Raw genomic sequence first — 12,453 nt, 5'->3', positions numbered from 1 at the left:
AAACAGACACCCTGTGAGGTAGATGAAGATATTGGATTTATATCCTGCCTCCACTCTGAAGAGTCTCAGAGCGGCTCACAATCTCCTTTCCCTTCCTCCCCCACAACAGACACCCTGTGAGATAGATGAAGATATTGGATTTATATCCTGCCCTCCACTCCGAAGAGTCTCAGAGCGGCTCACAATCTCCTTTACCTTCCTCCCCTACAATAGACACTCTGTGAGGTGGGTGGGTCTGAGAGAGCTCTTCCAGAAGCTGCCCTTTCAAGGACAACCTCTGCCAGAGCTATGGCTGACCCAAGGCCATTCCAGCAGCTGCAAGTGGAGGAGTGGGGAATCAAACCCAGTTCTCCCAGATAAAAGTCCGCACACTTAACCACTACACCAAACTGCCTCTCCAGTTTGGGTTGGTCTTAAAGGTGCCATTTGACTCCTGCTTTGTTCAACTGCTTCAGACCAACACGACTGCCCGCCGGGTTTTGAGGAAGATGAAGACGGCCAGTGTGTGTGTGGGGGGGGGGGGAGAAAGGCTTGTTCTCTTCTCCCCCTCCCGCAGCAGGGCTTTTCTGCCTTCACACTGGAGGGTAAGCCCGTTGGAGCTTCACACTGCAGCCAGCAGCAAATTCAGTTCCCTGATCTGCTCCTAAGGCACCCGCCAAAGGACACTCCACAACACTTCCAGGGGCAGCAGAATGAGTGCACCCACCCAGACGGCCACAGCTGGTTTCCTACATGGCCAGTGATGAGCCGGAGGGACCCTTTCAGGCCTACACCAGCGAGCCCCGGCACACACCTTTGCTTTCTGAGGCTTCGCCGAGGTGTCTTGCGGACAGCGACACAAGTGTGCATGGTGCGAATGCTGCACAGGGCCCTTGCGCTCCAGTGAGCAAAAAAGAGCATGGGAGCTGCAAACGCAGTGGCTCGGGAGGCAAGGGAACACCAACCAGCCCTGCCCGGCAACACTCGCGGGCCATCCGACCCAAGCACCTTTCTACGCAGTGCCCGGAAAGGACTAAAGATGCAGGGGACACATTAAGTGCACAGAGTCAGCCTGACATTATGGGGAGCAAAAAACCCACCCTGATTAATGGTGCAGGGGTCACAGTGTCACATTACAGCCTGGGAGAGTCAGGTTTGAATCCCTGAGCTGCTACAAAACCTGGCTGGGTGACCTTGGGCCAGTCAGACACTCTCTCAGGTTAACTGACCTCGAAGGTGAGACTGGCTCAGGGATCCTGGAGGCTCTTTGGCTTCCTTCAAAGAAGAAGAAGAAGAAGACTGAAGATTTATACCCTGCCCTTCTCTCTGAATCAGAGACGCAGAGCGGCTTACAATATCTTCTCCCCCCCCACACAACAGACACCCTGTGAGGTGGGTGGGGCTGAGAGAGCTTTCATAGAAAGCTGCCCTTTCAAGGACAACTCCTACGAGAGCTATGGCTGACCCAAGGCCATTCCAGCAGGTTCAAGTGGAGGAGTGGGGAATCAAACCCGGTTCCCCCAGATAAGAGTCCGCACACTTAACCACTACACCAAACTGACACTACACCAAAGTGTCAACGAGCACCAGAGTTTAAATCGGCCTCAGCACTCAGCTCGGTAGCAAAGGCTGCCCAAGCCGTCCCACACGTCCAGCCATCCAGCCTCTGTTGAAAAACCTCCAAGCAAGGAGAGCCCACCACCTCCCAAGAAAGCCTGTTCCACTGAGGAATTGCTCTAATGGTCAGGAAGTTCTTCCTAATGTTGAGCTGGAAACTCATTTGATTTAATTTCAACCCACTGGTTCTGGTCCTACCTTCTGGGGCCACAGAAAACAATTCTGCACCATCCTCTAGATGACAGCCCTTTAAGTCCTTGAAGATGGTGATCCTATCACCTCTCAGCCACCTCCTCTCCAAGCTAAACATGCCCAGCTCCTTCGACCTTTCTTCACAGGAGAATTCAAAAGCCTGCACGCTGTTTGTGTCATTCTTGCTGGTCTCAGTAAGAGGTACACCACAGCTTGTGACTGTGGACGTAACAGTTACATAATTTACCTCACGCTATCCAAAAAGGTTGAGACACAAGGAGACGCTGGTCTCAGTAAGAGGTACACCACAGCTTGTGACTGTGGATGTAACAGTCAAGTAATTTACCTCACGCTATCCAAAAAAGTTGAGACACAAGGAGACGCACGCTTTTACCTCATAAATGTTGGGATGCCACATTTTGGTCAGGAACCTGAAGGTAGGTGGTGAATATGGGTAGTCCATAGGAAATTTAATATGAGCCTGAAAGAGACAGAGCGAGAGAGCAGGGTTAGACACAGAACTGTTTAAGCGTGAGGAAGAACACAACCTCCTGAGGGAAAAATCAGCATGGCTTCTGCAAACTTAAGTCTTGCCTCACCAAATTAACAAGCGTGTGGATAAGAGTCATCCCATCAACATTATATTTATAATGGCTACTGACAAGGTATTTCATCAAAGACTCCGGAATAAGCTGGGGGAGTGATGCTCTGTATTCTTCGTGCTTAGGGGAGGGGCAACAGTGGGAGGGCTTCTAGTGTCTTGGCCCCACTGATGGACCTCCTGATGGCACCTGGGTTTTTCTGGCCACTGTGTGACACAGAGTGTTGGACTGGATGGGCCATTGGCCTGATCCAGCAGGGCTTCTCTTATGCTCTTATGTGACTCAGAGTGTTGGACTGGAGGGGCCACTGGCCTGATCCAGCAGGGCTTCTCTTATGTTCTTATGTGACACAGAGTGTTGGACTGGAGGGGCCATTGGCCTGATGCAACATGGCTTCTCTTATGTTCTTATGTAACACAGAGTGTTGGTCTAGATGGGCCATTGGCCTGATCCAACATGGATTCTCTTATGTTCTTATGCAACACAGAGTGTTGGACTGGATGGGCCATTGGCCTGATCCAGCAGGGCTTCTCTTATGCTCTTATGTGACACAGAGTGTTGGACTGGATGGGCCACTGGCCCGATCCAACAGGGCTTCTCTTATGCTCTTATGTGACTCAGAGTGTTGGACTGGAGGGGCCACTGGCCTGATCCAGCAGGGCTTCTCTTATGCTCTTTTGTGACTCAGAGTGTTGGACTGGAGGGGCCACTGGCCTGATCCAGCAGGGCTTCTCTTATGTTCTTAGGTGACACAGAGTGTTGGACTGGATGGGCCACTGGCCTGATCCAGCAGGGCTTCTCTTATGCTCTTATATGACACAGAGTGTTGGACTGGATGGGCCATTGGCCTGATCCAACATGGCTTCTCTTATGTTCTTATGTGACACAGAGTGTTGGACTGGATGGGCCACTGGCCTGATCCAACAGGGCTTCTCTTATGTTCTTATGTGACTCAGAGTGTTGGACTGGAGGGGCCACTGGCCTGATCCAACGAGGCTTCTCTTATGTTCTTATGTGACTCAGAGTGTTGGATTGGATGGGCCAATGGCCTGATCCAACATGGCTTCTCTTATGTTCTTATGTGACACAGAGTGTTGGACTGGATGGGCCACTGGCCTGATCCAACAGGGCTTCTCATGTTCTTAAGCTTAGAAGAATAAGAGTACAGCAGATCCTTTTATGGATTAAAAATTAGTTAAATGACATGGCAGAGATTTCTATGGCCCATTGTGATATCTTTCCCTCTGAGATGGTAGCAGGCCGCTACAGAAAAACACCAACGGCTGAGCATGTCTGTCGATACGGTACTGGGAATTGGATACAATCACACATATTCTATTTAGTTGTAGGTATTACAACCAAATACGTACTAGATTCATACAACCTTTCCAGGAAAGATTTTCAGGTTTCTCAAATACTGGAATAAGCAACATGCTTCTTTCAGATTAAAATCCAGAAGTCATGTTGGCGTTTGCCAAATATCTAGCGGCAGCCTACAGAATCCGTAAACAGTGTGTAAAGGTGTGGTATTTTATTTAATTATTTGTAAATGCTTCATTATTGTTCTATTTGCACACTGACTTCTAAATTTTACACTATTATGGTTATATTTTGATATTGGTTGTCAATATGTCTGGACTGTTTTGTGCTGGTTACGTACTGTAATATAATAATAATAATAAATTTTTATTTACACCCCACCCTCCCCGCCGAGGCAGGCTCAGGGCGGCTTACAGGACATGGCAAAAGCCATATTAAAACAATAAAACAAGATTATACAGTTCAATACAGTTAACAATTAAATATTTAAATAATCTAAAAACAGTCTAAAAATATAATCTAATAGTGCTACTATCTCAGCTATGTTAATGATGGCGTGATGTTTATTCCAAGCTCCATCTTAGAAGGCTAGCAAGGAAGAGGGCGGTTTTGCAGGCCCTACGGAATTGGCCAAGATCCCGCAGGGCCCGCACCTCTTCCGGCAGCTGGTTCCACCATTGGGGTGCTTTTATAGAGAAGGCCTGTTCTCTAGTTGTTTTTAGTTTGGCCTCTTTTGGCCCAGGTACTTCCAGAAGGTTTTGTGAGCTGGATCGTAGTGCTCTCTGGGGAACATATGGAGAGAGGCGGTCCCTAAGGTAGGCAGGTCCTCGGCCATAGAGGGCTTTAAAGGTGATAACCAGCACCTTGTAGCGAACTCGGAACACGATTGGAAGCCAGTGCAGCTCCCGCAGCCTAGGCTGCACATATTCCCACCGAGGTAGGCCCAATAGCAGTCTGGCTGCTACATTCTGCACTAGCTGAATGACAACGATGATGGTGATGAGAAAATAAATGGACACTTCTTATAATGGAGGCAAGAAAACAGTGGAATACCTATACCTAGGATTGGCATTAGGACCAGCGCTATTTAATTTGCACATATATGATGTGGAATTGGGATTAGCTATAAATTTTCTGGAAATTCCGAAGCCATAAAAAAAAACTGTACCCCACCCAATTTTTTCCCAAACACACCATGTATGGAATGCAGTTACTTGCATATAAACGCTAACCTTGTTTTGCAGCTTTTATCAAACGGCATAATTTATAACTTATTACCATATAAAACTGTTCTACTTAGCATGTTTATGTACTTTAAAAGTATAAAAGCCTTAGCTTTCTATATTAAACCCCCCCCCTGCAAATCTACTCAATATTGAGAGTAAGTCGCAAACTTCTATGCCCCGTGGTACCTGCAGGGTGTCAAACTCATGAGGGCCGAATTTGACATAAATGAGACCTTGTCAGGCTGGGTCGTGGGTGTCATAAAATGCAATGCCAGGTAGCGGAGATATAAACTTTATAAAGGACACTGACAAACACAAAAGATTTTTTTTTAAAAAAACCCTTTAAATGTGCTTAAAAGATTAGAAGTCTTGTAGTATTTTGTTTATTTAACAGTCTGTGGTAACTGACCCCTCTTGCTCTGAACTACTGCATCAAAATCCGGAGACAATGTCTCTGCCGTAGCAGTCCTGAGTATGCTGTTCAGGTGTTGTTCAGGTGTGTAAGCTGCAAACCTACTTTTGATTTATTGACATTCAGTGTGGAAATCTCATGGTCAGTGCTTTGAGCCTAAGACCCAGGGAGAAAACATGAAATGGCTGGGCATTTTGAGCTTTTGGACATAAGTTGCTTCATGGGCTGGTCAGCCAATGGAGAAAATAGAGGCTTTGCTCTGTAGCTCCTGTGTGACTGAACAAGCCTGGCAAAGCAAGCTGTGATGCAGAAGGAAGCAAGAGAGGGAGGAGGAAGCAAGATGAAAGTGAGTTGCTCGCGGGCCTGTTAAGAGCCCTCTGGGGGCCTAATGTGGCCCCCGGGCCACACATTTGACACTGCTGATCTACACTCTACACAGGAATTATCACTGCACAATGCTGTAGGTTGCCTTATACATTTTTTTATGTTATACATTTCAAACGAAACAATTTCAGTCATCAAATCCCTTTTTTAAAAACCACAGGCATATGTCAGTGTTCTAGCATTTCCCTATTTTTCCACGGGGGGGGGGGGGGACTGGAAAAGGTCCTCAGATAAAGTTTTGTCCCTCTGTAATTTTCCAGGGTTTTTTTTTCTTTCTGGGTTTTTTTCCCCTTCACATCTCTAGAAGTAGACATTCCCTAAATGTGCGCCAGAGTCATAGAATCACAGAGTTGGAAGGGACCTCCAGGTTCATATAGTCCAACCCCCTGCAAAATGCAGAAGATTCACATATACCTCTCTCTAAATTCACAGGATCTTCATCGCTGTTAGATGGCCATCTAGCCTCTGTTTAAAAACCTCCAGGGTGGGAGAGCCCACCACCTCTCGAGGAGGAAGCCTGTTAGAATCATAGAAGAGTTGGAAGGGACCTCTAGGGTCATCTAGTCCAACCCCCTGCACAATGCGGGAAACTCACAAACACCTCCCCCTAAATTCACAGGATCTTCATGGCTGTCAGATGGCCATCTAGCCTCTGTTTGAAAACCTCCAAGAAGGAGAGCCCACAGGAAGTTAATAGAATCATAGAGTTGGAAGGGACCTCCAGGGCCATCTAGTCCAACCCCCTGCACAATGCAGGAAACTCACAAACACCTCCCCCTAAATTCACAGGATCCTCATTGCTGTCAGAAGGCCATCTAGCCTCTGTTTGAAAACCTCCACCACCTCCCGAGGAGGAAGCCTGTTCCACAGAACAGTTGCCTCTTTCATGCTTCACAAAACCTCTTGGAAGAAAGGAGAAAAGGCTACACTTATTTAACAGATTTTATGTACCGCTTTTTTAGAAAGAGAAGGTGATTAAAATCTCCACACTCACAAATGCGCAAATCGAAAACAGAAACCACCGCTACCAAAGCAGTACAGGATCCAGCACCCTATTCCACGTAGCTGCCAAGGAGATGCCGTTGGGAAATCTACATTTATTAAAAAAAAAATACTTATAATCCACCATTTCTGGTGGTTAAAGGCTGTTCTCGCAGGGGACAGAGATCAACACCTCCCTCTACTGCTGTCTCCAGCAGGGGCACTGAGATAACTGCCTCTGCCCATGGAGACTCTAGATCGGGGTGACCAAACTGAGGCTCTTTCACACATATTGTGAGGCTCCTGAAGCCCGCCCCCCCCCCCCAACAGCCGGCTTGGAAAAGGCATTTGCCTCTTTAAATCACTTCTCTGAGCCAGCTAGCGGCTTACAGAATGCATTTAAAGTTAAGGTTGCTTTCTTTCCCCCCTTCTCTCCTTCCCTCGTGGCTCTCAAACATCTGACACTTATTCTGTGGCCACCTCTTCTCTAGATCAGGGGTGTCAAACATGCGGCCCAGGGGCCAAATCAGGCCCCCTGAGGGCTCCTATCAGGCCCTCGGGCAACTGGTTCTGCTTCCTTCTCTCTCTCTCTCTCTCTCTTGCTTCCTTCTGCATCTCAACTTGCTCTGCAAGGCTTGCTCAATCGCACAAGAGCTACACAGCAAAGCCTAAATTTTCTCCATTGGTTGAGGCTCCTTCCCCTTCTGGTCCCCCAGGTGAGGGAGGGAGGGAAAGAAATTGGATTTATATTCTGCCCTATACTCTGAATCTCAGAGCAGCTCACAATCTTCTTTACCTTCCCCCTCCCCCCACCACACAACAGACACCCTGTGAGGTGGGTAGGACTGAGAGAGCTCTGACAGAAAATGTCCTTTCGAGGACAACTCCCGCAAGAGCTACTGCTGACCCAAGGCCATTTCAGCAGCTGCAAGTGGAGGAGTGGGGAATCAAACCCGGTTCTCCTAGACTGCGCATGCTGGAACAGGGGGCCAAGCAGCTGCCCGGGGGGATACAATTTCAGCCACATCCAAAGCTGCAGAGTTCCCCCCAAGTCCCCGTGGGTGGACCCGCTGACAGTAGAACGACAGCTTTAACAGGCACCAGAGTTTGGGAGTTTCCTCGTTTCCTTGGGTTCCTCCCCCCCACCATTTAAAAATAAACAAAAATTGCACTTCTTGGTGTTGTCTATGGCAACAGCTCCATGCTGGACTTTCCTCCAAGGCAGACACAGGGATCTGCACGGGGGGAAAAGCCCACCCCTTTGCAGTTTATGGGTAATCCGTACTCTGAAAAGTCTCACTGCCTGCAGACGAAAAACATTTTCTTGGACCGAGAAGAAGAATCAATGCTCTTCCCTGGCCACGAATGTTCCAAGATGGGTTGGAGGTTTCTGGTGCAGCCTATTGGCGATCTGCCCATTACCTTGAAGAGAATAAAGACGATGCCTGTGATTGAACCCTCATTACAGAAAGGGGAGGCCAGAAAAGCTCCCGTCCTTCTGCCCTGCCTGCACGCTTCTACAGTTCAGGCCCCCAGTGCTCTTGTTTGGTGTAGTGGTTAAGTGTGCGGACTCTTAGCTGGGAGAACTGGGTTTGATTCCCCACTCCTCCACTTGCAGCTGCTGGAATGGCCTTGGGTCAGCCATAGATCTGGCAGAGGTTGTCCTTGAAAGGGCAGCTGCTGTGAGAGCCAGTTTGGTGTACTGGTTAAGTGGGCGGACTCTTATCTGGGAGAACCAGGTTTGATTCCCCACTCCTCCCCTTGCAGCTGCTGGAATGGCCTTGGGTCAGCCAGAGCTCCCTTATCTTGGAGAACCGGGTTTGATTCCCCACTCCTCCACTTGCAGCTGCTGGAATGGCCTTGGGTCAGCCATAGCCCTCACATTGTCCTTGAAAGGGCAGCTTCTGGGAGAGCCAGTGTGGTGTAGCAGTTAAGTGGGCGGACTCTTATTTGGGAGAACCGGGTTTGATTCTGCGCTCCTCCACTTGCAGCTGCTGGAATGGCCTTGGGTCAGCCATAGTTCTGGCAGAGTTGTCCTTGAAAGGGCCCTCTCAGCCCCACCCACCTCAAAGGGTGTCTGTTGTGGGGAGAGAAGATATAAGAGATTGTAAGCCACTCTGCGTCTCTGTCCTTGAAAGGGCAGCTGCTGTGAGAGTCCTCTCAGCCCCACCCACCTCAAAGGGTGTCTGTTGTGGGCGGAGAAGATATAGAAGATTGTAAGCCACTCTGAGTCTCTGTCCTTAAAAGGGCAGCTGCTGTGAGAGCCCTCTAAGTCCCACCCACCTCATAGGGGGTCTGTTGTGGGGGAGGAAGATAAAGGAGATTGTGAGCCACTCTGAGATTCAGGGTGGAGGGCGGAATATAAATCCAATGTCTTCTTCAGTTTGGTGTAGTGGTGAAGTGTGTGGACTCTTATCTGGGAGAACCGGGTTTGATTCCCCACTCCTCTACTTGCACCTCCTGGAATGGCCTTGGGTCAGCCATAGCTCTGGCAGAGTTGTCCTTGAAAGGGCAACTGCCGTGAGAGCCCTCTCAGCCTCACCCACCTCACAGGGTGTCTGTTGTGGGGGGAGAAGATAATGGAGATTGCAAGCCGCTCTGAGTGATTCAGAGAAAAGGGCAGGGTATAAATCTGCAGTTGTCTTCTTCTTCTCCATCTCCTCCTTCTCCTGAAGCTAAGTAAGCATCCTAAACCTTTGCATAAAACTCAAAACACAAGCACTAAACTGGGAGAGGTTCCCTCTGAGAGAACTAGCTCACATTTTTTTTAGCCTCCGGCTCACACGTTTTTGTCTTAGCTCAGAAAGGATGGCCCCCGAGCAAGCTAATTTATGCAAAAGCTCACAAGTTTAATGTCAGTAGCTCATGAAAGCAGAATTTTTGCTCACAAGACTCCACTGCTTAGAGGAAGTATTGGCTGGGAGTCCCAGTTTGGTGTCGTGGTTAAGTGTGCGGACTCTTATCTGGAAGAACTGGGTTTGATTCCCCACTCCTCCACTTGCACCTACTGGAATGGCCTTGGGTCAGCCAGAGCTCTTGCTAAGCGGTTAAGTGCGCAAACTCTTATCTGGGAGAACCGGGTTTGATTCGCCACTCCTTCGGTTGCACCTGCTGGAATGGCCTTGGGTCAGCCTTGAAAGGGCAGCTGCTGTGAGAGCCCTCTCAGCCCCACCCACCTCACCGGGCATACGTTGTGGGGGAAGAAGGTAAAGGTGATTGTGAGCCGCTCTGAGACTGAGATTCGGAGTGGAGGGCGGGATATAAATCCATCATCATCATCCCCCAACGTGGTTCCCACAGTCGCCAAGGAGTTTGTCAACAGGCTTCCTGGTGCCCACGGCGTTTTTAGAAAGTGGGTGGGACTAGGTGGTGCTGGTTCCACCCAGTGGGAATCCTGATGGGCTAGTGGAGATCCTATTACTGGCTGGGCAGATTAAAATAACAATCGCTTCGGTGGCGGCCGCCTTCACATGCTGGTTTTCTTCTCTCTCGCTCCTTTTCCCCAGTGTATTTTTTTTTTTAAATCACTCCTCTTGCACCCTGCACTTGGGTTTCATCGATGAGTGGCCCTGCCTCTCATAGCTGCCATTTTGCAGCTGTGCCCACCACCCGGTGTGAGAACTCCAAAGGCAGCCACACCCCACAAAATGTTGGGGTCCCCTGGGTCGAAGGACCGGCGGGGCACAAGAACACTGGACGCCCGTTCCGCAGCAAACCAGGACACCCTGACCTTTCGGAGCAGTCTCTGAAAAAGCACAGGCAGGAATATGGTCACCTCTTAGTTTCACCCGCACAAGAGGAAGAGGAGGAGAAAGGCCTGGGACCTGTCTGCCTTCGGCTTTCCCCATATGTACTCCAGAGAGCACTACATTTGGGGTCCCACAATCTTAAGATCACTGGACCAAGAAGCTCGATTATCCATCACCAGAGCCAGGGCGTTCTTCGTAATAGCCCCCGCTTTGTGGAATGCCTAGAGATGTAAAATTTCCAGAAATTTTGACGCTTGGGAAAAAAACCCCAGTTTTTTTTCTTTTTCCAGAAAAAAACGGAAATTTTCAGAAGAATTGGAAAAAAAAAATGCTACATTAGCACTTCTTTTTTCTTTTCCAGATCGAAAGTCATTCTTGGCAGGAAATGATCACAGCTAGCTTATTAAAAATATAGTGTATCCAAACAATTATTACAAACAGAATTTGCTTTTTAAATATTTATTTGTAATTGTAACAAATGGTGCAACTATTTCCTGAACAGTTTAGTATTTGAACACTTTGTCTTACAATATTTTATTCCTCGTGTTAAAATAAAATGTTCCATAATCAATTTCTTTTATTTTCTGTTTTCAATTTTTCGCAAACCCCCCCCCCAAAAGACTTCAACGGAAAAAAAACCTCTCCCCCCCCCCAGAATTTTTCCGGGTTTTTTCCGGGCCTTCACATCTCTAGAAATGCCCTTCCTGAAAACATTAGGGCCCTGCTGGACGTGTAAAACCAAATTGTTTAAACTTGCTTTGAACATATGAAGCTGCCTTATACTGAATCAGACCTTTGGTCCAAAGTCAACATTGTCTTCTCAGACTGGCAGTGGCTCTCCAGGGTCTCAAACTGAGGTTTTTCACGCCTACTTGCCTGGACCCTTTTTGGGAGATGCCAGGGATTGAACCTGGGACCTTCTGCTTACCAAGCAGATGCTCTACCACTAAGCCACAGCCCCATTCATGGCTCTCCAGGGTCTCAAGCTGAGGTTTTTCACACCTATTTGCCTGGACCCTTTTTATTTGGAGATGCCGGGGATTGAACCTGGGACCTTCTGCTTCCCAAGCAGATGCTCTACCACTGAGCCACAGCCCCATTCATGGCTCTCCAGGGTCTCAAGCTGAGGTTTTCCACACCAATTTGCCTGGACCCTTTTTTGGAGATGCCAGGGATTGAACGTGGGACCTTCTGCTTCCCAAGCAGATGCTCTACCACTGAGCCACCGTCCCTCCCTTTCAATAGCTAAGGGGAGGTCCCAAAGCACCGGCAATCTCACTGAACTGTAAGAACTGAACCCCAAAACATCGGAATGATCAGAATTATCAATGCACATCTTGAACGTAATGATTGCGAAATGTATGGAAATGATTTCATTCTCTATCTTGTTTTAAAAAGTTATGTTGTTTTAACTGTTGTGAGCTGCCCTGAGACCATTAGGGGCAGGCAGGATATAAATTTGATAAACTAAAATAAAAATCCTTTCTGACTCCTCCTTTGGATGTCCTCAAGACATTTCCACTTCTGAGCCACGAACCAGCTGTTAACTGGAAAGCCTGAAGCACCACTCTAGGGGGAAAGCCACGGAGCACTTCCAGGACGTCTTTCCAAAAGCAAGCTGCCAACTAAAAAGCCGCACCCTTGATGAAGGCAGGGGTTTTTTGTTTGTTCAGTTCTTTCCCAGCATCAGGGTCTTCTCCAGGGAGTGCTCCCTTCTCATTGGGTGGCCAAAATATTTGAGCTTCAGCATCTGATCTTCCAGGGAACAGTCTGGGTTGATTTCCCTTAGGACTGACTGACTGGATCTTCTTGCAGTCCAAGGGACTCTCAAGAGTCTTCTCCAGTGAGGGCTCCCTTCTCATTTGGTGGCCAAAGGATTTGAGCTTCAGCTTCAGCATCTGACCTTCCAGGGAACAGTCTGGGTTGATTTCCCTTAGGACTGACTGATTGGATATTCTTGCAGTCCAACGGACTCTCAAGAGTCTTCTCCA

The 12,453-nt window shown here is 48.3% G+C and overlaps 1 protein-coding gene across 1 annotated transcript in view; it reads right to left on the bottom strand.

Moving 5' to 3' along the window:
- The window catches only part of UBE2R2 (ubiquitin conjugating enzyme E2 R2), a 103,328-nt gene that overhangs the window by 9,918 nt on the left and 80,957 nt on the right, over positions 1-12,453 (bottom strand). The window contains exon 2 of the mRNA XM_060236243.1: positions 2,183-2,269. Within this exon, the coding sequence (XP_060092226.1) occupies positions 2,183-2,269 (87 nt within the window). The remainder of the gene's footprint in view (positions 1-2,182; positions 2,270-12,453) is intronic.

Source organism: Heteronotia binoei, chromosome 4 (assembly GCF_032191835.1).
Source record: "Heteronotia binoei isolate CCM8104 ecotype False Entrance Well chromosome 4, APGP_CSIRO_Hbin_v1, whole genome shotgun sequence".
NCBI lineage: Eukaryota > Metazoa > Chordata > Lepidosauria > Squamata > Gekkonidae > Heteronotia > Heteronotia binoei.
The sequence above is the reverse complement of the archived record's forward strand: the minus strand, read 5'-3'. Positions and strand labels throughout refer to the sequence as shown.